At 42.1% G+C, this 27,176-nt stretch overlaps 1 protein-coding gene across 2 annotated transcripts in view; it reads right to left on the bottom strand.

Annotated features, from left to right (window-relative positions):
- Positions 1–25,700, bottom strand: part of LOC103176219 (sodium-dependent neutral amino acid transporter B(0)AT3) — a 29,843-nt gene extending 4,143 nt beyond the window's left edge. For both annotated transcript variants that reach the window (XM_007889635.2, XM_007889636.2), the window contains exons 1-10: positions 25,505–25,700; positions 16,003–16,143; positions 14,718–14,858; positions 13,163–13,332; positions 12,827–12,937; positions 9,724–9,836; positions 8,902–9,030; positions 8,307–8,463; positions 3,428–3,632; positions 330–489 (exon numbers count right to left, since the gene is read on the bottom strand). In XM_007889635.2, coding sequence (XP_007887826.1) covers positions 330–489; positions 3,428–3,632; positions 8,307–8,463; positions 8,902–9,030; positions 9,724–9,836; positions 12,827–12,937; positions 13,163–13,332; positions 14,718–14,858; positions 16,003–16,143; positions 25,505–25,676 — 1,499 coding nt within the window. In that variant the 5' untranslated portion in view covers positions 25,677–25,700. The remainder of the gene's footprint in view (positions 1–329; positions 490–3,427; positions 3,633–8,306; positions 8,464–8,901; positions 9,031–9,723; positions 9,837–12,826; positions 12,938–13,162; positions 13,333–14,717; positions 14,859–16,002; positions 16,144–25,504) is intronic.
- Between the last annotated feature and the right edge of the window lie 1,476 nt (positions 25,701–27,176).

Genomic DNA, 27,176 nt, shown 5'->3' with positions numbered 1-27,176 from the left:
CCATCCTCCTACCATCCCTGCCCTCCACCTCCGTTACCCCAAACCCCCCCCAGCCCCACCTCCACCCCCCACTCAGGTACAAACCTCTGACTGTCCAGCATCTTGGAATGTTCTCCCGGAGTGAAAGGCGCTATACAAATGTAATTTTATATTTTCTATTGTATTTGGGGGCGCAATGGAAGGTAAGCAATTAACGGCGTATTTATGCTATAAAAATACCAATGGAGAAAGTTTAAGAGAAATGGATTGTGATTAATTGTTTTGACAGCAGGAGAGGCAGGAAATGTAACCACTGAAAGTGATCAGATAATGCACAGTTTCCTACTTACTTATCCATACCATATACATAGGCAACCCCGATGAACTCGAAGAAAGCAATGATCAGTAGAGGCAGAGAGACTGCAAAGGTGTCAAAAATTTCGAACCAGTAATTCCCAGATGCCAAAGTGAAGGTAAGAGCTATCACAAAAGATACCATGCATATGATGCCTAAAAAAAGAAAAATGAATGATTAATACACATTCAGTGTTTATTACTCATGCTGTTTCGATGTCCAAAAGAGGAACCTTTTGTTATCCTAAACCTGTGTCCTTTTCTTCTGCTTTATTAGTGAATCTCAAAGAATTGTTTGAGGTTTACTTTCTGAATCCCATCTAAAATCTTGTACACGTCTATGAGATTCCCATTTGAGACATCACAACAACAACAACAAAATTACATTTGTATAATGTCTTTCACATCGGGAGGACATCCCAAGGCGCTGGACAGACAGAGTTTTGGACCTGAGCTGGGGGTTGGGGTCGTGGAGGATGCAGGGCAAGGGGGGAAACAGGGAGATCGAAGGCACGGTCGAAGAGGAGGGTCTTAAGATGGTTCTTGAAGGTGGCAAGGGAGGGGGCGAGGTGGAGAGACTGCAGGATGGTGGTCCAGAGGGTGAGTGCAGCGTGGCAGAAGGCCTAAAGGGGACTTGAAGCAGGCCGGAGTCCACGAGGGAGCGAGCAGGATGGTAGGAGTTTAGGACGTCACAGAGGTAATGGGGAGCAAGATTATGGAGGGCTTTGAAGGTGAGGACCAGCATCTTGAACTGTATCCTCTGTGATGGGAAGCCAGTGGATTCGGGCAAGGATGGGGGTAATAGGGTCGAGGAGCCTAGTGCGGGAAAGGACACGGGCTGCAAAGTTCTGGATGACCTGCAGCGTGTGGAGAGAAGAATTGGGGAGGCCGAAGAGGAATTAGCTTGCATAATCAAGCCTCGATGTAATAAAAGCATGTATGAGGGTTTTGGCGGCCTGTGGTGTGAGACAGTGGGAGATGATGTCACCAAGAGGGAGCATATAGATATTGAAGAAGAGGGGACCAAGGACAGAGCCCTGAGGAACACCGCACAAGATGGTGTGGGGGCTACAGGAGAAACCGTTTGTGGAGATGAGGTGGAGGCAGTGTGAGAGGTATGATGTGAACCAGTCAAGGACAGAGCCATGAAGGTCGAAGTGAGAGGAGAGGCGACGGATGAGGATAGAGTGGTCGACGGTGTCAAAGGCAGCAGAGAGATCAAGGAGGACGAGGAGGCAGTGGGAGCCCTGGTCACAGATGAACAGAGCGTCATTTGTCACTTTGACCAATCACTTTGTTTCTGTGCTGTGGGAGGCCTGGAAACTCAATTGAAGGGGTTCGAGAAGGGAGTGGCGGGAGAGGAAGGAGCGAAGCCGAGAAGTATCAACTCATTCCAGGACCTTGGAGAGGAAAGGGAGGTTGGAGATGGGGCAGTAGTTTCAAGACTACAATGATACAATCAATCCTTCTAGTTGTTACAGGGCCTTTTCACATCATTGAGACGTCTCAAAAGTGCTTCACAGAATATATTGCAAAGTGAATTGACTGTTTATTTTGTGGGTGAAATATGATAGCCAACTTATTAAACTAAAGAACTCCACCTTGTCTAATTGTTGCTCTTATCATAGCTCTGTTAAGTTGATTGCTTAATTCTGTGTGTGCGGCCTTACTTATGGTTATGAAACACAAAAGACAGCTTTGTGTCTTTTGTGTTTTACATGATATGATACAATTGAGCTTTACAATATGATATAATTGAATTCCAGGCTCATACAGCAGTTGTATTTTCTAGAAAAATGGTGGGTACAAATATAATGTAACTGCTAGACTGTTCTCTGTTAAACTGTGTCCTTTTGATGTTCAATTTCCGCATTCATGTCTTGGGTTCAAAGGGTAAAAGTTAACTTTTTAAGCTTATTTTTAACTGTCATCTGACCTTGATAAATCAGATATGTTCCTATCCAGATCAATTTATAATGTGGGTGTAGACAGCCCCATTCACTCTCCACCCACCTGAGTGCTACACAACATCAAACGAGATTCCATATTAATTTGGTTTATAATCTCATGATGTAATTAGGTTTGACTGGTAAAGTGCAATATTTATACTGCCGGAACAATTGGTTAAAAATAACTTTGCACCCTATTTTCCATTAAGATCATGTGATCACTTCCTCCAGTGCATAGTGGGTGAAGTTATTGCCACCAGTGCAGTGGGTACAGGATTATATGTGCCAGAATATTACAGGTTCAAGACCTGCTCTGTGCTGCATTAACTGTTCTGAGCAAAAGATTTTACAAAGGAAACAATTGCTTGATGCATAATTCCCAAGGAATCCAGGTCTCTTGATTTTCCTCAACTGTGCTGTTTTTTGAGAACTTCACACACACATCATTTCCCTCATTTATGTCCACACTAGAAACTGTTTACACCCCAATGCCATGGGAAGGATCCTTCGAGGGAAAGTATATCAAGCGTAATTGTTGGGCAATATGTTTTTAAAAGTGCAGTATATTCTGACAAACAATTGAAATGTGAGTCTTGTAAGGTAACTGGTTGGAAATGGTAAAGCTCAATGGAAATAATCAATAACAGCAATAACAACTTGCATTTGAATAGCGCCTTTCACGTGGGGTGGTGTCTTGAAGCGTTTAACAATGGGGTTGTTTATGATGAGCGGAGGAGAAAAGAGATGTGACCGTAGGCACAGTCAAAGAGAAAGGTCTTCAGCTGCAATCTGAAGACAGGCAAAGAGAGGACAGGACAGAGGGGACAAGGCGGAGGGATTGAGCGAGGGGGTACAGTGGCTGAAACCACAGGCAGCGATGGTGGAACAGAGGGGTTGAGGAATGTACAGACCTGAGCCAGCTGAGAGAAGAGGTAGGTAGTGCAGTAGGGTGTAAGTGGTTGGAGAGGTACGGAGGTGCTTGAGCACAAAGTGATTTGTAAGTGAGTCTGAGGTTCTTGAAATCGTGATCTATTGATAGTCAAGATCTATTGGCATCCAATATGTGTGGCCAACATTATTTTGTTGAAAACAAGGTGAGCTTTTTCTGCCCTCGCTGAATTAGTTAGACGTCAGTGGCCATTTACCTGTAATCACTTCCTTTGGAATATATTTTGGTAGCAGCTTCAAATCTAGCAAAGGAGCAACGACTCCCTCAATGTTCCCGAACATTGATGACAGGCCCAGGCTGAATAACATGATGAAAAATAGGATGGACCACACCTGAGACCCAGGCATTTGAATGATAGCTTCAGTAAAGATAATGAATGCCAGCCCAGTGCCTGATGCGCTCTGTGTAAAAGAACAAATATTAACAAACTGCTATATTTATATATAGACATTTGAGAGTGAATCTGTGAATAAATAATGGATAATGAATAATTTTGTTTCTTTTGTTACTCTTGCTGTCTCCTTACAGCATGTACTAAACCATCCCCTTTTCTACTCTATGGAAGAGTCTAGCTTCTGTTGTTGATCGTGTGTGTGGAAGAGCTGAGCTTGCATGAATCCTGGAAATAGACAAATGTGTGTTGTAGGGCTGACATTTTCACAGTTTCTACTTCTGGAATAATACCAATGGATATCAATGGTATCACATCACATTAAAAATAGGAGGTATATATGTTCCATTGAAGGGATAGAACTTGCCAAGGGGGGAATTAAAAGAAACCTTGGTGTGTTCGTTGACTTATCGCTCACCATGTCAAAACAAAGACAACTAGGATATAATACACACAATACAAAATTACATTTGTATAGTGCCTCTTACATCAGGAGGATGTCCTAAAGCACTAGACAGTCAGGGATTTGGTCTCGGGGTGGGTGTGGGTGGGGGTGGGTTGGGATCAGGGAGAGTGGAGGGTAGGAAGATTGCCAAAGGCACGGTCGAAGAGAAAGGTCTTGAGACGTGCCTTGAAGGAGGCAAGGGAGAGAGCGAGGCACAGAGAATATGGAATGGAGTTCCAAAGAGTGGGGGCAGGATGCTGGGTTATATTGCCAAATCAGCTCAGTTTATGCTCAAGCTGTACAGTTCTCTGGTCAGGCGATATCTAGATTACTGCATACAGTTCTGGTTGGCTGACATAAGGGGGCTACTATGATGAGGCAGTACAGAAGAAAGCAAAGAGGATAATCCCCAATGTTATAGAATAAGCTATGAGCAATGATTAGACAAGCAGAGCAAGAAGTCACACATTCAGGATAGCAAAGGACAGACACCAAGAAGTATTTCTTTACCCAGAGGGTACTTAATGACTGGAACAAATTATCAGGAAGGATGGTCACTAACTACCATCCCATCTCCAACCTCCCTTTCCTTTCCAAGGTCCTTGAAAGAGTTGTTCCTTCACAACTTCACTCCTTCCTCTCCTACCAATCCCTTTACAAACCCCTCCAATTGGGTTTCTGTGCTGCCCACAGCCCTGGTCAGGGTGACAAATGACATTCTGTCCGTCTGTGGACTTCCTCTTTCTCCTCATCCTTCTCGGCTGCCCTTGACACTGTGGACCACTCTATCATCCTCCACTGCCTCTCCTCTCACCTTAACCTTCAAGGTTCTGCCCTTGAATGGTTCAATCCTATCTCTCACATCGGCTCCACTTTGTGTCCACAAATGGCTTCTCCTCCAGCCCCCAAATCATCTTGTGCAGTGTTCTCAGGACTCTGCATTGGTCCTCTCCCCTTCAACCTCCTCTTGGTGAAATCATCCACAGAAATGGGGTCAACTTCCACATATACGTGGATGATACCCAACTCTATCTCTCTGCCTCCACCCTTAACCCCAGGACCACTGGTGTCCTGACAGACTGCCTTTTTGTAATCTATATGGTGACTTTAGTGTACCCATATATTTATATAATAATAATAATAATCCTTGCATTTGATATAGCGCTTTTCACGTCAGGAGGACGTCCCAAAGCGCTTCACAGAATACACTGTAAAGTGAATTGACTGTATATTTGTGGGCGAACGCGGCAGCCAATTGCGCACAGCAATGTCCCACAAACAGTCGTAGATTGAAAATGACCAATTTAATTATTGTTTTTTGGTTTTTTGGAGGGATTATTATTAGGCGTGTGGAGTAAGGAAACTTGCCCAAGGTTTCGCCCTGCCTGGAACTGAACTCAGGTCTCTCGCTTGCAAAGCGAGTGCTCTAACCACTGAGCTACAGGACTCCATCCTATTTATGTAGGATAACTAGATGTTAGTAAACTATCCGCACTGATAGTGAAGTCAAAAGAATGACACAGCAGTGGTTCAGAGAATTGTTCACGAGAAAAATAAATCAGTGCTGGAAACCCCAACATCCAACCACAACATCTTGCATTTATATAGTGTCCTTCACATGGGGCAGCGTCCTGGAACTCTTGACAGTGGCGGAGTCTGATCTCGAGCCGGGGAGAGGGAGTGGGGAGGTGACTCTAAGCACGATCAAAAAGGAAGGTCTTTAGGTGGGATTTGAAGTTGGGGAGGTAATTGAGGGAGAGAGTACCAGAGTTTCGGGGCGTAGTGGCTGAAGGCACAGCCACCGATGGTGGAGCAGAGGGGACAAGGGACAAACAGGAAGCCAGAGCTAGCTGAACAGATGCAGTGGGAGCATCGGTTATTGGGAGCCAGTGGAGCCTGGCAAGGACTGGTATGATGTGCGCTGAGTATCCAGATGTTTTGAATTAGTTGAACTTCATGGAGCTGGGGAGACTAACAAGGAGGGCATTGAAATAGTCCAGCTGGGAAGTGATGAAGGAGTAGATGAGAGTTTTGGCTCCTTTAATTGTAAGGTATGGACGGAGGGCGGGCCATGTGTCAGAGGTGGAAAAATACGGTCCTAGTCAGGGAACAAGGAAAAGGAAAGCTGGGGATTGAACCTGATGGCTACATTGCGCACGGGTTTGGTGAGTCTGAGGGAGATCCAGGGGAGATTGAGGAGTTCAGACCCACAGAAGAGAATACATTGACTGGAGCCATTGAGTAGGGGTTCCGTCTTGCCGATATTCAACTGCAGGCCTTGATGTCCATCAAACAAGCTGACACAACACCAGTGGACTGTGAATCGCAGCTGGAGGAGGAGAAGTAGATTTGGGCGTCATCTGCATACATGTGGAAGATGACCCCATGTCTGCGGTTGACATTGCAGAGATGGAGCATGTAGATAAGTAAAAGAAGGGGGCCAAAGATGGAGTTTTGGGATGCCCCACAGGTTACCGGGTGGGGCTGGGAGGAAAAAACATTTGCCGAAATATATTGTTGGCAGTTAGTTGAATAGGACTCGAACCATGCGAGTGCGGTCTCACTAAGGTGGATGATTGAGGAGAGACAGTGGAGGAGGATGGTGTGATCGACTCCGTTGAAAGCGTAGGAGAGGTCCAGGAAAACCAGTAGGCAGAGGGAGCCCTGGTCACAGAGAGACAGGATATCACTTTGACGAGCGCTGTCTCTGTGCTGTGGGCAGGATGAAAAACGGACTGAAGGGGTTCGAGTGGGGATTGGAGGAAGAGGTGTGAGCAAAGCTGATTTGCAGCGATGCATTCTAAAACTTTGGCCAGGAAGAGCAGGTTTGAGATCCATTGATAAACCTCATGGTGTTACCTTATCCTTGTGTTAGTTCATGAACAAGCCGATCACAATCAATTCTAAACAGTAACCACAAGGCTCATGAACTGCGACTTGAATCATGTTCCATTCTTATTTTAGAATGATTGACAACAGGATGATGTAGCAATATTTTTAACTATCAGCATTATTTTCACTTTACTGAGAAAAATGCATACAGTATCATTTACAGATGATATGAAGTGATTGTTCAAGTTTTTATTTTACCTCTTGGTTAAGATAATGCTCATAAACCAATTGAACTTTGTCCTTGCGGTTTCTGAATGATCGGAACCTCCTGGATTAAGTTACAGCCCTGTATTTTACTGTTTACTATTCATAATTCCGCGTCATTTCAATTTGACTGCGCAAATCTCTTTACCAGTGGCAAATGGGTAACAAGTCAATTTACCTATTTCAATGAAATGTACGTATTATGGTGAGAAACCCTGGAACTGGAGAACCAAGAATATTTTAATTTTTAGAATAACAGTATCGAAGGTCAGCTTGAACAACTGCATCAGGTCAGCGTCTCCCATTTAGCAATATGTTTAAGCCACAGAATGGTTTTCACTTTACTGAGGCCAAACCATATTATAAAAGTCATCTTCAAATTTAAGATTGTGTAGGATAATTTGGGAATTAATATCAGTCTTAGTTTGGATTTTTTCTACTTACTTTCATACCTTTCACTGGCTCCCAGATCAGTCAATGTATTAGATACAAAATAAACCTCTTAATTCTACTTTACCTGTTAGGGAACTGAGCCTAGCTCGGCCAAAGTTGACTATTTATTGAACATTTTGGAGCATTCAGAAAATTCTTAATTTTGAAGCCAAGTTTTGGTAACTTATTTTAAAAACTTTAGAAAACCGACATTGAATTCAAGATTTGCTAAAATTCAGTATATGTCTGGAAACTAGCAAACATTTTGGACACAGGGAAATTGCTTCCTTGACTTAACTCCCAAGCTCAGAAGTGTACGTCTTACTGCACCAGTGTAGCAATTTAATTTCCTACACCAGCCCAGTTTTTGGTTTCTCATTGTCAGGTTCACCAGGAACTGATTTGAGGCTCTCAGACTCAATTTACATATGTTCTTTACAGCTATGTAGAGTCATTGGACTCTCATCCCATCAGTCCAGGTCTTAGAGTTGACAAGGAATTCTGCTAAACTACAGCATCATCTCAATCTGCAATCAGTCTGATTTAATAACAATCCTTACATGTCAGGAGGACGGCTCAAAGCGCTTCATAGAATATACTGCAAATGCAGTGACTGTATTTTGTATGCAAAACTGAAGCTGACATGAAATAGATTAATCTGATGTTGCTGGAAGACACATGATTGTTTACAGTTAAATGAAAAGGAAAGACCTGATCCAGAAAATCCTTAAGATCACAATTCTTCAAATCCAGATTGGATATTTTGTCATGATGGGTGTCATTCAAGTTATCTAACCAGCTGGCATAATTGTCTCTTGTAATGCTTCCATCTTGGATATCAAATTCATTTGTGATTAGTAATACATTCCTGTTGAGAAATTGTTATGCATTGTAAATACAAATAAATATAATCATTAAAGAGACAATGAGATTTCCCATTGTAATAATTCTTGCATTTGATATAAAGCCATTCAGGGCAGAGGATGCCTCAAAGCGCTTCAAACGTTTTACTGTAAAAAAGTTCTGACTGTCTATTTGTAGGAGAATGCAGCAGCAATTAATGCAGCAATTAACAGGAAATTATAGTTAAAGGGCCATTGCCCATGTTAAAAAAAAGAAGCAATTATCAACACGGAATGAGAAAAGTCTCAACTGTTAATGATCAATCCCACTGTCTTCATGAAAACGACAGTTCCTGACAATTCCTTCCCAGTTGTTTGCAAAAAGAAATCCAGAACAATTATTACCTTTTCGATTTAACTGTTTTAGTATAAGAACAGTACAAGTATAAATGAGCTCCACTTACTTGTCCAAGCAAGAACAGTAAGCCACATTTGCCTTAAATCCAAGAATAGAGAAAAGTGGGATAGAAGCAAATAGAGACGTAATGCTGTTCAAAATAGCCACTCCCACTGCGTCTGCCTCACAATCATTCCTGAAAAACAAGATTTTCATGTAGTGAAAATGTATTTCTCTTTGTGAGCTTCTATTTATTATCTTATTGCAGAAATACAACCAAGATCTAGATTTACTCAATTTATGTAATATTTCAGAGTCCAGAATTTGGTAAATTCTTATATACAGCCTTAATTTTGAAGCTAATTTTCTGCAAGTTCTTAATGAATGATAGGCGGGGGAGAGAAGGTCAGTGATATGTAATAATAATAATAATATTATATAATAATAATAATTATTATTATCCTTGCATTTGGTATAGTATCTGGAGGATGTCTCAAATCATTTCACAGGATTTAATGTGGCAGCCGAATTGCACACAGTCCACAAAGTGAGTGACCAATTTTATTTGGGGGATTGCTTGCCAGGGCACCAAGAGAAACCTGCTTTTCTTTTCAAATAATGCCATGGGATGAGCTCTGAGTTTCTCTCCCTTCTCTTTACGAATTGTGCCATGGGAGCTTTAACATCCATCTAAACATGCTGACGGGACCTCAGTTTAACATCTCATTTGAAGGATGGCATCACCATGGAACACACATACCCAGTACTATATTGGAATGTCAGTAAAGACTATGTGAGTTTAAAGTCCCAATGAAATTTTGATGTAAGACAATGTTTTTCCTACTGTTGAGCAAATTTCTTGACAATATACAGAAAGGAATATTCTTACTTTGGTGGGTTATAGCTGGAGAACGCAATAAATCCTCCAAAGCCCAAAGACAAAGAGAAGTAGATCTGTGTGGCAGCATCTAACCACACTTTTGGTTGTGCCAAAACTGTCAACTGAAATGAAATGAAAAAACACATAAAGTCCATTTATTACAGATAAAATCAGTTCACTTAATAGTTTACACTTACGTGAAATTCTGACCATTTTAAAATGCGATACAATGGTATTAAATTTGAATTAATTTTAATGTAACAAGCCATCCACAAAACACATGTACTCACTCTACTTCGGAACATAGGAATTGTTAGATGAAAAAAGATCAAGTTCCATCTAGTTCACCTTCAATCATCTTAATAGTTGCACGCTAAAATAATGGAGATTTTGATAACAACAACAACACAATTACATTCGTATAGTACCTTTCACGTCAGGAGGACGTCCCAAGGCACTGGACAGTCAGTATTTTGAATCCAAGCTGGGGGTCGGGATTGGGGAGAGTGGGAGGGGACGAGGTGAAGGGAATGCAGGATGGAGTTTCAGAGGTTTGGGGCAGAGTGGCAGAAGGCCTGCCCGCCAATGGTGGGGTGGGTGAGGCAGAGGACGTGAAGCAGGCCGCAGCCCGTTGAGTAGAGAGAGCAGGCAGGATGGTAGGGGGTTAGGAGGTCACAGATGTAGTGGGGAGCAAGATTATAGAGGGCTTTGAAGGTGATGCTGCCAAAATGTTGAACTGGATTCTCTGTGCAATGGGAAGCCACTGGAGTTGGGCAAGGATGGAGTTGATAGGGTCAAGGAGCCTGGTGCACGACAAGACATGGGCTGCAGAGTTCTGGATGATCTGCAGCCTATGGAGGGAGGAATTGGGGAAGCGGACAAGGGAGGAATTTGTTATGAATGTGTGTATGAGGTTTTTGGCGGCCTGCGGTGTGAGACAGTGGTGGAGCCAGGCGATGTTGTGGAGGTGGAGGTGGGGGAATGCAGAATTGATCATGGCATGGATGTGGAGTAGAAAGGATAGTTGAGGATCAAACAAGACGCCAAGATTCTGGACTGGTTTAGTAAGATAGAGTGTGCATCCATGCATGGTGATGCTGCCAGCGCCTGAGGTGAGGATTCACTGACAGGAGCCAATCAGGAGAGACTTGGCCTTGTTCATATTCAACTGAAGAAAGTTAGCTCTCATCCAGGACTTGATGTCTGACAGACATTCTGTCAGGACACCATTCGTCCTGGAGTCAAGGGTGGAGGCAGAGAGGTAGAGTTGGGTGTCATCCGCATACATGTGGAAGTTGACGCCATGTCTGTGGATGATGTCACCAAGAGCGAGAGTATAAATATTGAAGAGAGGGGACCAAGGACAGAGCCCTGAGGAACACCGCACGAGACGCTAAGGGGGCGAGAGGAGAAACCGTTTGTGGAGTTGTGAGAGGTACGATCTGAACCATTCAAGGTCAGAACTGTGAAGGTTGAGGTGAGAGGAAAGACAGTGGATGAGGTTAGAGCAGTCAACGGTGTCGAAGATAGCAGAGAGGTCAAGGAGGACCGGAGGCAGAGGGAACCCTGGTCGCAGATGGACAGAATGTCATTTGTCACTTTGAGCAGAGCGGTTTCTGTGCTATGGGCGGCACAGAAACCCAATTGGGGGGATTCGTTGAGGGAGTGGTGGGAGAGGAAGGAGCAAAGCTGGGAATCAACAACTTGTTCCAGGACCTTGGAAAGGAAAGTTAGGTTGGAGATAGGGTAGTAGTTTGAGAGCAGAAATGGATCCAGGGAGGGTTTGTTTTAAGGATAAGAGTGATGATGGTTGTTTATAAAAGGGTGGGAATGGTACCAGTGGACAGGGAGAGGTTATGATGTGAGTAGAGGGGCAAGGAGGTGGAGCTGGGAGGTAAGGAGAGGGGCAGGGATGGGGTCGAGGGAGCAGGTGGTCGGTTTCATGCGGGTTATAGTGGTGGTGAGAGAGAAGTGGGAGACAGGTTCAAAGGTGTGGAGGGAGGGGTGTGTAGGGGCTGGGGTGCAAGGGGGAGTTGGGGAGGGCATAGTAAATGGAAGGGCAGAGGCAGTTGAGTGGTTCCCCTCGACTTGGATTTGAGGAAGTCCAGCATCACCTTGCAGTTGGTATTGGAGGTGAGGATGGGTGAGGCATGAGAAGGTGGGTGGAGGAGCCAGTTGGTGATGGAGCAGAGGAGCCTGGGGTTATTCTTGGCCTCCAAGACTTTCTTGGAGTAGATCAACGATTTAGCAGAGACGAGGGCAGAGTGCTAAAATTTGATAAGGTTCAGCCGTATCTGCCAATAGACCCTTAAATTTGATTCAAGATGGAGGGGGAGGACTGACAGGAGGGAGGGGATGTGGATGAGGGAGGAGAGGTTGGCCCCCATGGTCAGATACTGATGGGCCTTGTGGCGAGAATGGGGGATAGGGCAGTCAGAGTGGCTGCTGTTACCATGATGGACCCTATGGAGGATTCGCAGGCTGGAGCAGAGGCAGGCTGTGGGACGGTTGAGCAGGGATAGGAGTCGGGGAGGGCAGTGGGAGAGGAGGACTGAGCATGGTTATGGAGGTAGAAAACAGGGATGGGATCATCTTGGGGAAGGAGCTCGGGTTGGTGGCGGCAGCCAATGTGCACACGCAGAGACTAAGAGTGAACGGCGGTGGGGTTAAGGATAGAGGGTTGGGTCAGTGAGGCATGGTTAGCCTGCTGGCATGGATCATCATGGGGAGAGCAATTAATTCAGTGTGAAGTATCTACAACAGAGTAGAAAGGTTTGGGAACATTAGATCCAAAGTTGTCAGTCACTTACTACACTATATGCAATTACTCATGTTAAAGTTGTTACAGTACATCCTGTGAAACGCTTTGGGACCTGTCCTGATGTGAAAGATACTATACCAAATATAAGAATTATGATTAAGGATTATAAATCGACATTTCTATCAGTGACCAAGTGGATTTCTTTAGTCAGATAGTACCTGCAGGATTTATCTTTTAGAAATCCTTTTGTGAATCTCCAAACTAGACCCGAATCAATGTGTATTATAATAGCTATGTCATCTAAATTGCATAGCCAGTCTTCATTATTGATATACAATTAAATAGACTTACATCTGGTGTAAACAAGTAGTTTAAGCCGTAGATGGCTCCAGGCAGCGTTAACCCTCGCACAAAGAAAATTAACAATATTAAATAAGGGAAGGTTGAAGTGATGTATACAGCCTGCAAAGCACAATGAAAAGAGAGGTGAAATCCTGCTAGATATAAGAGTTCTCACTTTGCTGTATTTGGAGGTAAAGGTTACATCAGATCGGGAATTTATGGTAAACTCAATGTTAGGTTGTCTTTTAAAGTAAGCATTTTACAGTAGAATAGTTAATTAAGTATGGGGTGTCCTTGGATCAATGGTAAACAAATTATACAGGTTGATACAAAATCAATCCTCACCTTCCCAATGCTTTCAATTCCTTTTATAGTGCACATAAACACTATGATCCAAGCAGTGGCAAGGCAGATTACCAGCCACCACTGCAGCTCTCCACTCACATTGATGTCATTACTTATGTTCAAGGTCTTTCGATACCAGAAGTAGTCAACAGGAGTGCTCTGCTCACACTCTGCAAAAAACAAGAGCAAACTTTGGTCATAAAAAGTTACCTGAACTAAGGTGCAAACAATACATGGAAAACATTCAACTGAGGAATCACATGTATAGCTAGAGATGTGACTAATTGGCGTATGATAACATGCAAGCATATTATACATTAGGACCGCAGAGGATATTTAATGAAATGTACATGTAGTGAAGATTTGCATTTCTCTGGTGAAGATGACAACTCATGACTAATACATTTCTTGATCATCCCATCAGTGAATTATATGAATAAATTGCCTAAGAAGATAAGAAAGTATTAACAAAAAGCTATTGTCCTTCTCACACCATTTTGGAATCCTGTTGCTTAGTGGTTAGAGCACTACCTCGCAAGTGAGCGGACCTCAAAAGCAGACTGGTTGAGGAAGCCTTTATTGAGAGAACATTGGTTCTGATTTTGTTGAGGGTTATCAGTGCTATGTGAGTGGAATTAAAAAAATGGATTGAAGGGACACGAGCAAGGAGTGAAAGAGGAGTAAAAGGGAGTAAAGATGGGGTTTGGCAATGTAACACTACAGTGCTGGAGAAGTGGTCTGCACATGGTTAAACGGACTCTGAAGCTCTTAGGGCAAAATATTCTTGCCACAATTTGCAGCAACCTCAGTAAAATCATAGTGCAAGTGAAAGACCTGGGTTCTATTCCCAGCAGGAACCTAGTTGTTAGTCGATGGGCGGATTCCTTTTCTGGTGATAATAATCCTAAAAAAAAATAATAATTTGGTCACTCAATCCACGACTGTTTGTGGGACTGTATATTTGTGGGTGAAACGCAGCAGCCAATTGCACTTTGGCAATGTGCAATTGGCTGCCGCGTTTCACCCACAAATATACAGTCAATTCACTTTACAGTATATTCTCTGAAGCGCTTTGAGGCGTCTCAAATACGTGAAAAGTGCTATATCAAATGCAAGGATTATTATTATTATTAAAGATAGGATGCAATGAAAGAAAAGGGAAAGGTTTACAAGCAGGGGACAGAAAAGTGGTAATCTGGTAGTCCAATGCTAGATTGAAAGGGAGAAGGTTGTGGGTTTAATGTGGGAGATGGGATTGGGTAAGGGTAAAGGAGCAAAAGCATACATGATATTGGAAAGGGACATAGGGGAAGGAGCAAAAAAGTCGAAGGAGGGAATGAAGACGAAGATGTGACCAGGTGGACTTTGTTGCCATTACATCACATCGGGCCATATTTCACCTGACCTTAGGGTCTTCAATGCTGACAAAAATAGCGTTAAAGTGTTCCAATATCCAGCGGTGACCTGCCTCAACTTGATAAGCCCAAGAATTGATTACTAAGTCACTAAATGTCACTGGAATATTGGTGAAACATTTCTAGATGCTCTTCTTAACCTGTTTGATTGTCGTTTAACTTGGGACAATTTTTCCATGGCAATGGATCCTGGAATGAATGGAAAAAGTACCAGAGTACCCATGCAAGGATGGTGTTATAATACAATCCCATCAGGAAGGACACCAGCATCGATGCAATGCCTGTAATGCAACACAGAAGAAAGGTTTTAAAAACTTTTAAGATGTGTGTTCAAAGAATTACAATGAATCAAATGAACAACAGCAACAACAACAATAAATTGCATTTATATAGCACCCCACACCAGGACGTGAAATGATATCGCACAATGCAATGCAGTGCCGGGGTATGTTGCATTGTCGGTGATGTCATCCTTCAGATGAGATGTAAGACTAAGATCCTATCCGCCTGTTCAGATGGAAGTTAAAGATCCCATGGTACTATAATAATAATAATAATAATAATAATAATAATAATACTGTTTGTAAAGAGAAGGGAATTTGTTCTGGTATCCTAGCCAACAATTTCCCAAATAAAATTGGTCATTCACTCCATGGCTGTTTGTGGGACATTGCTGTGCGCAATTGGCTGCCGCATTTCACATCCGTTTTACAGTTTACCCTCTGAAGCCCTTTGAGACATCTCAATGATATGCTAAAGCGTAATATCAAATGCAAGGATTATCATTATTTTTTGCATACAAAAGGAGTGTTCATGGATATGATAATGGGAAATGGACAATATTTGAGATGCAATATTTAAACATCCCAAAGTGTAACAGTCAGTTTGCATTCATGAAAATGTATTCTCTCTACCCAAACTGAAGCCCATGATGTCTCAGCCCCATTTCTCCACCCATGTTATCCTAAAATGAAGTTTACTCCTCTGCAACCAAGGGATATTTGCACTCTCAATTCCTAGGCTGAAGCAGGGGCTGCAAAGAGGAGTGGGATTACAGAGGAAAATTTTAATTTATGGTCACAAAATGGTACATAAAACCTGTTAATGCAAGCAATGAAGCTGATGGTAATATTAAAATAATTAAGCTTTGCATTTGATATAGCGGCTTATCACATTTTCTAGACGTTTCAAAGCACTTCACAGAATATACTGTAAAGTGATTTGACAGTATATTTTGTGGGCACAAATATATAAAATATGTTCTTAAACTGATGGGTGTGTTTTACATTTTGAACCAGGAAGAGTGAGAATTACAAGAGGAAGAATTGCTGCCGCTTTGAAGCTTTGTATTTGATTTCTCAAAATTCTGGGGACAAAAAAAAATCTTGTTTGTTAAAAAAAAATCGTTTCAACCCACAACCTTACCGACTCCTCCCAGGTATGGAGAGATGGAATTCCAGACACCAATACTGCCTTTCCGGAGTCGCTGTCCAATTGCTAATTCGAGGTGAAATAGAGGGATCCCCACGAAAATCAGTGCAAGGCTGTATGGAATCAAAAAGGCTCCTGTAATCACAAACAGTAATAGAAATCAATGATTTAAGATAAATACTTTTAGATCATGTTGTTCTGCCTCTTTTTTCATCTATATTCCCTCTCCTGTTTGTACCCCCTTCTTCAGTGTGGGCATTGAGAGCATGCATATGCCATGGTTTCAGAGGAGTAAATTTCATTTTGGGATAAAATCGGTGAAAAAATGGGGTTGAGATCTGTAAGGAGTGTCAGATTTGGTAGAAGAGAGTTACTGTGACAGGAGGGATGAAGAGAGAAACCCAAGGAGGGGAGGCAGTGAGCTGAGTGAGAAGGGATAGTTTTGAGGGAGAAGGGACATGGAGGGCAGAGAGAGAATGAGTGAGCAATAATACGGATTAATGATGGGAACATTCAAAACTATAATAATAATCTTTGTATTTGACATAGGTCTTGGAGACATTTCAAAGTGCTTCACAGAATATACTGTAAAGTGAATTGACTGTATATTTTGTGGGTGAAACGCGGCAGCCAATTGTGTACAGGAGTTTCCCACAAACAGTCGTGGATTGAATTTATAACAAAGCAATTAAAAAGTAAATTGAACAGAAAGAGATTTGGCTATGAGCAGATGTACAATTTAAGACCTTACAAATTTCTTCAAAGTATCACAGAAAATGCAGTAATTGCAGATGAATGAAACCAGAACTGCATTTTCTGCCAAAGTGCTGCATCTTAGTTCAGCTAACAATTGAACTCCACCTCACTCACCCCCAGAACCTACTCACACAACTGTGACTAGGTTAAGAAATTATTGAAGTATGGAAAGCACTATGGTGTTGGAGCAGTCCCTTAAGTGGAATTTGTTTTTCTTTTAGAATGGATCCTAAAAATGGTAATACTGTGGTGAATGTAAGCAGACTTTGCCCTTTTGAGTAGAATTTGATCTTCTCAGTATTGATCTTGAGTAGAGTCCTCTATATCCCAAAACAAGTCTCCAACGTGACGTGGCAAATGTGGAGAAAAATTCAGTTGGGTCTAGATTAACACTAAGTAGCAATGTTGAATGTCCAGAATTTGACAAATGTTTAAATATAATCTTAATTTTGATGCTGGCTTATTGAGTGTTTTTTAGAATGGCAGAAAAACAGCTTCAAAGATAAGATGAAATTCAGGAATTTCCAAACTCTGGACACTTTAAAATGTTACCTTTCTCCCTAGCTCTTTGCCCTTATTAAAATGGAGCTTGTAGTTACTGTGGTTTTGAGGTGATACGAAAGTTCAGCATATACAGAGTCATCCTTTCCATTGCTGAGCACAGCAATCGCCCAAATCTGGAGCCTGGCCAGAAAACTTCACAGCCAGTCACCCTGCCAGAATATCAGAGCCATAAGGTGCAATTGAAACTCTTTCCCAGTCAACCTGGTGAACAAAACACAGCTATAAATTCATGTTGGAAATCATCCAGGAAAAACACAGTGACACACAGACTTTATTATAGGAGTGTATAACAATCGAGGCATTATTATGACATGCAATGAATGAAACCACGTAAAAGCAGCACTTCACACTGCTAGGTCATCAAAATAAACAGAAGCTCCTGCAGTTGCTAAGAGGTGCAGATGCACCTGCGTGTGCTAAATGTGGGGTAGAAGTGATTCAGAGAACTGTATAAATTACAGACAACTTACATTGCTTCATTGCCCTTGGGAGCGAACAATTGTATAAGCTATTTAAAATTCTATGCCGTATTAAATAGCATGAAAATATGGGTAACCATTTCTGGTAGCTACAGATGTGCCATAAAACATATAGTATATCCTGCATATCTCAGTTGTCTCCAAACTGTACGCAATACAACACAAAATTGCATTTGTAAAATGCCTTTCACGTCGGGAAGACGTCCCAAAGAGCTGGACAGTCAGGGATTTGGACCCAAGCAGGGGTGAGAGGTTGTGTTGGGATCAGGGAGGGTGGAAGGCAGGGAGGGTAGGAGGGTGACCGAAGGCTAGGTTGAAGAAGAGGGTCTTGAGACACAGGTCTTGAGCGGAGGGAGCGGACAGGTTGCTATGGCGTCAGCAGGTCACAGAGGTAGGAAGCGACAAATCCATGGAGGGCCTTGAAGGTGAGGATGAGGATTTCGAACTGTATTGTCCGGGATGGGGAACCAATGGAGCCAGGCAAGGGTGGGGGTGATGGGGTCACAGAGCCTGGTGCGGGAGGGGACATGAGCTGAAGAGTTCTGGATGATCTGCAGCTTGTGAAGGGAAGAATTGGAAAGGCTGACAAGCTGCGAGTTGGCGTAGTCGAGTCTATGATGTGATGAACTTGGACATAAGATGATATTGGTCAATATTAAAAAGTCTCAATCAGGGCTACAGATTAGAAGCATCTTTGTTCCCACAAGTATTGTGCCCTGGAGTGCTGGAGACCCACCAGGCTCAGAAACCAGGCTACCGAGACTGCAACAAAGGTTGGGCTTGATTCTGACATTCATAGAATCATAGAATCACAGAATCGTACAGCACAAAAAGAGGCCATTCAGCCCCTCGAGTTTGTGCCAGCTCTTTGAATAGAGAATTAATGTCAATCCCACTCCCCAGCCTTTTCTCCTTAACCCTGCAAACCCGTCCTCCTCAAATACCCGTCCACCACGTTTTTAAAAGTAGTTATCGAATTGGCCTCAACCACCCTTTCAGGCAATGCGTTCCAGATTCGAACAACTCACTGCGTGAAAAAAATTCTTCTCACTGCCAAGCACGTCACCTTAGAACCAGTTTAACTTCAAGGAGACTCTGCTTACCTCTCTTCAAGGAGGCCAATTTTAATGGCAAAGATAGTTAAATATTGTAATAATATTTAATTTCAGTGAGGATGTGAAAGAGAAAGAAGCGTATCCAGAAGAATATATTGGGAGTTTGGAAGGTAAAAGAGAGGACGGTTCAAAGGAGCAATGATCATAATTACATTGAAACATTCTGTACTTTCATTTGATGTATCTCCTATTTGTTGTATCTCTTATGTTGTGTATTCATTTATTAACTGAATTCTTTAATAATAATAATCCTTGCATTTGATATAATGCCTATTCAAGTCTTCGCGATGTCTCCAAGCGCTTCACAGAAAATACTGTAAAAGGAATTGACTGTATATTTTGTGGGTGAAACACAGCAGCCAATTGCGCACAGTAGTGTCCCACAAACCGTCGTGGATTGAGTGACTAATTTTTAATTTTTTTAAGGAATTATTACCCCCGGAAAAGCGATCAGCCAATCGACTAACAACCGTGTTCCTACTTACTCATAGGTGAGCAGAGGTGTGTGGAAACTTGCCCAACGTTTTGCCCTGCCTGGAATCGAATCCAGGTCACTTGCTTGTGAGGCGAGTGCTCTAACCGCTGAGCTACAGGACTCCACTAATTTATTAATTCTTTATTTGAATCACACAGAATATTTACAGTCACTTAAGTACATCTTGTTCAGCTGCAGAAATTCCATTGTAAAGCTATCTGCTTCCAGAGTGGAGTCTTCATGGGTCAAAGAGAGTTCTGATAGTATTCATGTTGACCCCAGCAGAAGCCAGTCAATCAACTTGAACCTTTGAAAAATATAATTGTTCCCCAGAACAAAACGTTCCCGCAAGATAGACTTATTGGTAGACTTGTTACATAATGGGTAAATCATTAAAACTCCCCTGCATAAAGTTAATCATTCAAAGTCCATAGGAATCAAGCCCAGATTGTGGAGGCGTCAGGAATATGATTCTGACAAATCAGGGAAGTTATCACGGAAATGCTGACCCTGGCAAACTAGAGAACTATTCATTGCACATATTCACCTGAATGCTTGAAAACTTCAGAAAAGTCAGTTTAATGTGGAAGATATATGTATATGATTCAAGTCAGATCAGGGCTCACTATTTTATTGGCTTTTAAAATTTCACTGAAAATATCCTCAATTTTCTTTAAGTCTGTATTTTTGGAAACTGTTTGAGAGTGTCAGCTTAGAATTTGAGTTCAAAGTACGGATGGAAGGCCTGAAACAACAATTTTCTGACTCAAAGGCAAGAGGTACCAACTCATTACCTTCCATGAAATCTGACATTATAAATGCATGTGAATTGTGATATGATAATTATAATTTTTTTTACCTCCCCACACCCATAATTTGTTTTAAAAAAATGTGTTACTGACTTCCTCCAATGAGTTCCTCCTGTGTATAAAGGAGCACTAATGGATTACAGAAATAAGTTATGAATTTATTTCCTACATAATCATCCACCAGCTTCAAACAACATTGTTTAGATGGACTAAGTTGCTCGGAGCCCAGGGTCAAAAAAAATTCAAGGAAGCGATTTACAGACAGCGTTGAAAGTTACAAACTGGTAACAACAAATTCTTAAGTGTTGGCTATCAAATGCTAACTCTCAAATGCCATAAAGACTGCACACACAAAAGGCAAAGAATATTTTTGTAGGAATTTTCTTCCGAAAACTTTAATTACTGGAATGTTTGGCACTGTGTTTCTACTCCTGACCTGAGTCCAGTCCGGTGCCCTCCAGTCCGGTTTCCACGCTGCCCACAGTACAGAGACTGCGCTTGTGAAAGTCACAAACGACATCCTCTCTATCTGTGACCAGGCCTCCCTCTGCCTCCTTGTCCTCCTGGACCTCTCCGCCACGTTCGACACAGTCGATCACGCCATCCTCCTCCACCACCTTTCCTCTGTCATCCACCTCAGTGGGACCGCACTCGCCTGGTTCGAGTCCTACCTCACAAACCGCCAGCAGTACATCTGCACAAACAGCTTCTCCTCCCGCTCTCACCCGGTTACCTGCGGGGTACCCCAAGGATCCATCCTTGGCCCCCTCCTCTTTATGATCTACATGCTCCCTCTTAGGGATGTCATCCATAGACATGGGGTACATTTCCACATGTTTGCGGATGACACTCAACTCTATTTTTCCACCTCTCTTTGCGACCCCCAGTCCCCTGATGTTCTGTCAGCTTACCTATCAGATCTCAGGGGCTGGATGAGCGCAAACTTCCTTTAGCTGAACGTTGACAAGATAGAAGCCATACTATTTGGCTCTCGTCAACATCTAAAATCTCACGGCATCCGTTACTGTGAAGCGCTCTGAGACGCCGCCCGCCGCGGAGGGCGCTATATAAATCCAAATTGTTGTTGTTGTTGTTGAGTCTAGTCAGACCACCCCTAGAGTACTACATTCAGCTCTGGTCGTAACATAATGTCACAGACCATGGAGACAATGCAGATGAGAACAACGAGAATGATGCCTAATGTTAGAGGAATAAGCTATGAGCCATGATTAGGCAAGTTAGTCTAATCTTCAGTCTTGAAAGGAAAAATCTCAGAGGGGACCTTAAAGAATTTTTTTAATCGGTTTGTTTGAAAAAGTAAACCAAGGACAATAGGAAGTCCCAAGACAGAACAAGAGGACAAGGAGGTGAGGTTCCTCTGTGATCAGGAACATGGAGATCTTCCAAATAGGTTTGGACATCTGTTATTCGATTGTCTGAATTTATATTTATAATAATAATAAGCAATTCTTAACTTTGATATAGTGCCTTTCATGTCAGAAGGATGTCTCAAAGCACATCACAGAAAATGTAGTGACAATGCAATTTGTGGACAAATGCGTCAACCAATTTTATGCCCAGCAGTGTCTCACAAACAGCAATGAAGTGAGGGACCAACTTTATTTGTCAGCAAACCAGGAGAAACTTCAGTTTATTTTTGAATAGAGCCACAGGATCGATTTCAAGATCGTCTCACTCATTTTCAAATCACTTTATGCGCTCGTACCTCCCTACCTATCCGGCCTGCTTAGCCCCCCACCCCACTCCACCACCCACTACCTCTGCTCGGCTGGCTCCGACCTTCTGTTTTACCCTCTTTCCATCTGCTCCACCATCGGTGGCTGTGTCTTCACCACTACATCCCGAAACTCTGAAACTCTTTCCCTCAATCCCTCCGCCTTGCCCCCTCCATCCCCACCTTGAAATATCACCCAAAGACCTTCCTTTTTGATTGTGCTTATGGTCAACTCCCCTCCCTCTCCCCCTGGCTCGTCGTCAGCCTCCGCTACTGTGAAGCGCTCCAGGACACTATCCCGCATGAAGGGCGGTACATAAATGCAAGTTGTTGTTCTAGTTAACACCCATCTGAATAGGCAGCCACAACCTCTTTTTTTAAAATGTGGAGTCCTGCAGCTCAGTGGTTAGAGCACTCGCTTTGCAAGTGAGAGACCTGAGTTTAATTCCAGGCAGAGGGCGAAACCTTGGGCAAGTTTCCTTACTCCAGACGCCTAATAATAATCCCTCCAAAACCAAAAACAATAATAAATTAATCATTTTCAATCTACGACTGTTTGTGGGACATTGCTGTGTGCAATTGGCTGCCGCGTTCGCCCACAAATATACAGTCAATTCACTTTACAGTATGTTCTGTGAAGCGCTTTGGGACGTCCTCCTGACGTGAAAAGCGCTATATCAAATGCAAGGATTATTATTATTATTATAATGTCTTCATTCGAAGGACGACACCTCAAGCAATGGAGCACACCCCCAGCACCTCATTGGAGTGTCAGCCTAGACTACGTGAGTCAATTTCCCAATCTGGGCTTTGAACTCACAGCCTTCTCACTCAGAGACGAAAATGCTACCAACTGAGCCAAACTGTACTGAAGGCTTCATTGGAGTTATATCTATTAATAGTAATTAATAATCTCTGCATTTAATATAGTACCTATAATGTCAAAAAGTACTTCAAATGAAATTGCTGTATATTGAAATGATAATACATTGAACGCAAATGCATTTGTCAATTTCCACATGAAATACGTTAGACTACATTAGAATACATTAGAATATACAGCACAGAAACAGGCCATTCGGCCCAACTGGTGTATGCCGGTGTTCATGCTTCACATGAGCCTCCTCCTGCCCTTCCTCAACTAAGCCTTCAAGCATAACCTTCTAATAAATGAATGAAATGAATGAATAAGTTTATCCACAGAAACATTTATCAAAACACTGCGAGAGGGCTTCATTGGAAATTCAGCCTAAGCTGTTCTGAGCACAAAGTTCCGACATGGGGCTTGAACCCCTGACCTTCTGACCCAGCGATGAGAGTGCTATCAACTGAGCCAAGCTCTGATGTAATGTAATAAAATAATAATACTTGCCTCTATGCTGACAAGTTTGAACTTGGGAGTAAGGCAGAACAAATTGTTCGACTAATCTGCTTACAGATAACTTGGGTTTTGTTAACATGTTCAAGAGTTTTGCCAATGCACAGGTAAGATTTATTAACAATCTTGAAATTTTCCAACATTAGTGTAACCTGGAAGCATGAAAGCTATCCACAAATCCGTGCCACTAACAAGGTTCAGGATTTGTTGACACAGTGAAAAACAGAGCTGTGTTCTACTTTTGGTGATTGAATATAATATTACTTGATAACTTAAATCAGAAAATTCAGCAATAAACGTGGATAATGTGGATATTTGTAGAGAAATGCTGAGGAGTTTACCTTTATATGAAATCTGAACGTTCATTGACAATTGACTGTCACAAACACAACAGGTTATCTAGTTCAGTAATTTTCCTGCATTAATTGTTGTGCAATGTTTCGCACACTTTTGCTTAGATTTATGACTGCCAATCACAACTGGGGATTAATCGACAAACAACAATAAAGCTGCGCTTGGGTACTACGTTAACTATTCAATTGTTAAAAGGGAGTCAGAGAGCAAACTTTTCAACAGCACATTTGTTACAAAAATGACTGTTGCATTAAGAGAAGGGAGTTCAGCCCAGTACCCTGACCAACAATCCTCCTAATATAATTGGACATTCACTAAATGGCTGTTTGTGGGACATTGTTGTGTGCAAAATGACTAACACATTGGCCTACAAAACAGTCACTACACATCACAGTAATTGTGAATTGAGACCCCTCCTTATGATAAGAGAAGAAACTTACTGAATTCTACATCTTTATCTAAACAGCGATGTCTATGTTTCCTCATAATTCTATTAACACAAATAGAAACATCTCATGATTGTTCTTCTGGTTGGAGTTCATCCATTACAATTTGCTCAAAATATTGTATTGGGAAGAATATCCTCATGTAAATCAACAAACAGCAATACAAATTTACATTTATATAGTGCCTTTCACATCAGGAAGACATCCCAAAGTGCTCAACACCTACCAATCACTTGGAACCTGAGCTGCAAGTGGGAGATGAGGGGGGTGGGGAGGGAAAATATGACCAAAAGCCTGGTCAAAGAAGTAAGTCTTGAGATGGACCATGAACGAGGTGAGGGAGTGAACAAGTCAAAGGGACTCTGGGATGGAGTTCTAAAGAGTGGAGTACATGCCCTGCAGTGTTCTGGATAGTCTGCAACTTGTGCAAGGAAGCACTAAGGACCTTGGTAAGCAGAGCATTAATGAAGTCAAACGTAGACATATAAATGCATGGATAATAATAATAATCCTTGCATTTGATATAGCGCTTTTCACATCTTCTCAACGTCACAAAGCACATCACAGAATATGCTGTAAAGTGAATTGACCGTATATTTGTGGGCAAAACGCGGCAGCAATTGCTCACAGCAGAATCCCACAAACAGTCGTGGATTGAAAATGACCAATTTATTATTGTTTTGTTTTGGAGGGATTATTATTAAGTGTGTGGTGTAAGGAAACTTGCCCAAGGTTTCGCCCTGCTTGGAGTTGAACCCAGGTGTCTCGCTTGCAAAGCAAGTGCTCTAACCACTGAGCTACGGAACTCCTGTAAGGGTCTTGTTGGTCTGAGGAGAAAGGCAGTGACCGAGGTGCGCATTATTTCAGAGGTGGGGGAAAGCTGATCAGACCAGAGTACAGATGTTGTGTTGAATGGACATTTGGAGTCAAACAAGACACCAAGATTCTACATTGGCTCTACAAAGTGAAATGTACATTCATGGAGGTTGATACGTGTCAGCATCTGAGGTGAGAAGGCACTGACGGGAGACAAGCAGTTGAGCCTCTGTCGTATCGACAATCAACTGGAGAAATGTAGAGAATATTCAGAACATCAGTTCTGACAGGCAGTCGGTCAGGACAGGCATAGTGATGAAGTTAGGTGTCATTCACATACATGTGGAAGTTAATCCCTTGCCTTTGGATGACAATGCCAAGTGGAAGCGTGCAGATATTGAAAAGGAGAGACCGAGAATAGAGCCCAGAGGAATTTCACACATCACTAAGCAGAGTCGGAGGAGAAGCCATTAGAAAAGACCAAAGTAGAAACACTAGGAAAGATAAGAGTGAGGAGGTAAGATTCTTCTACATGCTAATCTCCTCTCCCTTCCTGCTGTTGTACTCACCACCTCCATAGGTCTGACAGAGGTAAGGGAATCTCCAAATGTTTCCCAGTCCCACGGCGAATCCGGCACAGGTCAGAAGATATTGAAATTTATTGTCCCATTTAGGTCGGTCCTCTTCCTGCTCATTACCAGCATTGCTTACCACCGAAACAGTAGCCTTATCTATTGCCATCACCACTAAAGAAGAATACTGGCAGTGCTTATATCTGAGCGTTTTTCTAAATAATACGTTGTGTTACTTTTTAACAATGCAATTAGTTCCAGTGTTGTAACAGGAAGAACACGGATTATATTCCAATGTAGGGGAGTGGGGTGGAGCCAGACCACAAAGGAACAATGCCATTTGCTCAAGACATTTGGAAAACAAGAGAAGTGTAGATAACTAACAAGGCTATCAAATACTAATGGAAAGATGTTAAATGATAACAGGGTAATTGACATTTAGTGAGCTTCAGTTTCCTCATCTGGACAAAATTGATCATTCACTTTGTGGGAGTTTTTGGACATGTGCACAAATTGGCTGTTGCATTTTCTTACAAAATACACAGTCACTAGATTTTACAGTACATTCTACAAAAAACTTTGAGACATCCTGCAGTTGTGAAAGGTACTATATCAAATGTAAGGATTATGTTTTATATATTCAAGATATTATAGTATAAGTTCAATATGTAAATCTAGATCCAGGTGGATTAGAAGGCATTCATATTTATGTCTGATGCATCTGAGACGTCCCAGAAATACACTATTATGTGGGGAAATTTTAATAATAATAATAATAATCCTTGCATTTAATACAGCACCTTATCATCTCTCCCCGATACAGCCGGGTTCCTACTTACTGCTAGATGAACAGAGGAATGTGGAGTAAGGAAACTTGCCCAACGATTTGCCTGGGTCGGGAATCGAACCCAGGTCCTTTAGTTTGTGAAGCGAGTGCTCTGTATGTAATACCAAATGTAAGAATTATTATCATTATTATTACTTGTGCAAACTTTGGAAGTCTCTTATTTAAAGTAGCTACATGTGCACCTGAACAGCTGTGATCAATAAACCTATTTGAAGAATTCACTCAGATTGTGGAAGACAAAAAAAGGGGGAAAATTGAGGTGAATGAAAATTAAATTCACACCACACGGACACAGTTCTGTAAAAGATTTTATTTTGCTTCCAGATAATGTTTTATTTAAGACATTTCTCAAAAGTTCAGGAAATAAATATGCAATTTTTGATAGCTGCAATAATTAAGGCAGAAATTTACACTGTATTATTACCTCTAAATAGCTCCTGAAAGGTCTGAATCTACACTCATGACACCCATATCCTTCAAAAGTTTATCTTTCATATTCTTGCACCAGGGTGGTCCAACCTTTTGGCTGCTGAGGGCCGGATACCGGATTTAAGAAATGTCCGCGGGCTGTATTTGCTCGGTGGACAATGAAGTTGGGAATGGTTTGTGGTCCAGATGAAACCATCTTCCGACCCGGATGAGGCCTTGGGCTGCCAGTTGGACCACCCTGATTTCCACCATAATACATCACTTCCTAATCCATGCTCTGTCCTAACAGGTGAAGGAATGAAGCAATTCCAGAGCTCATTTTGGCCTCCTTCCCTTTTAAAAAATAATTCGTTCATATCCCTGACCAACATTATATTGCTGTTTTTGTAGCCA

The sequence above is a fragment of the Callorhinchus milii genome, unplaced genomic scaffold, assembly GCF_018977255.1.
Source record: "Callorhinchus milii isolate IMCB2004 unplaced genomic scaffold, IMCB_Cmil_1.0 Scaffold2, whole genome shotgun sequence".
Taxonomy (NCBI): Eukaryota; Metazoa; Chordata; class Chondrichthyes; order Chimaeriformes; family Callorhinchidae; genus Callorhinchus; species Callorhinchus milii.
This window is presented reverse-complemented; position numbering and strand designations above follow the sequence as displayed.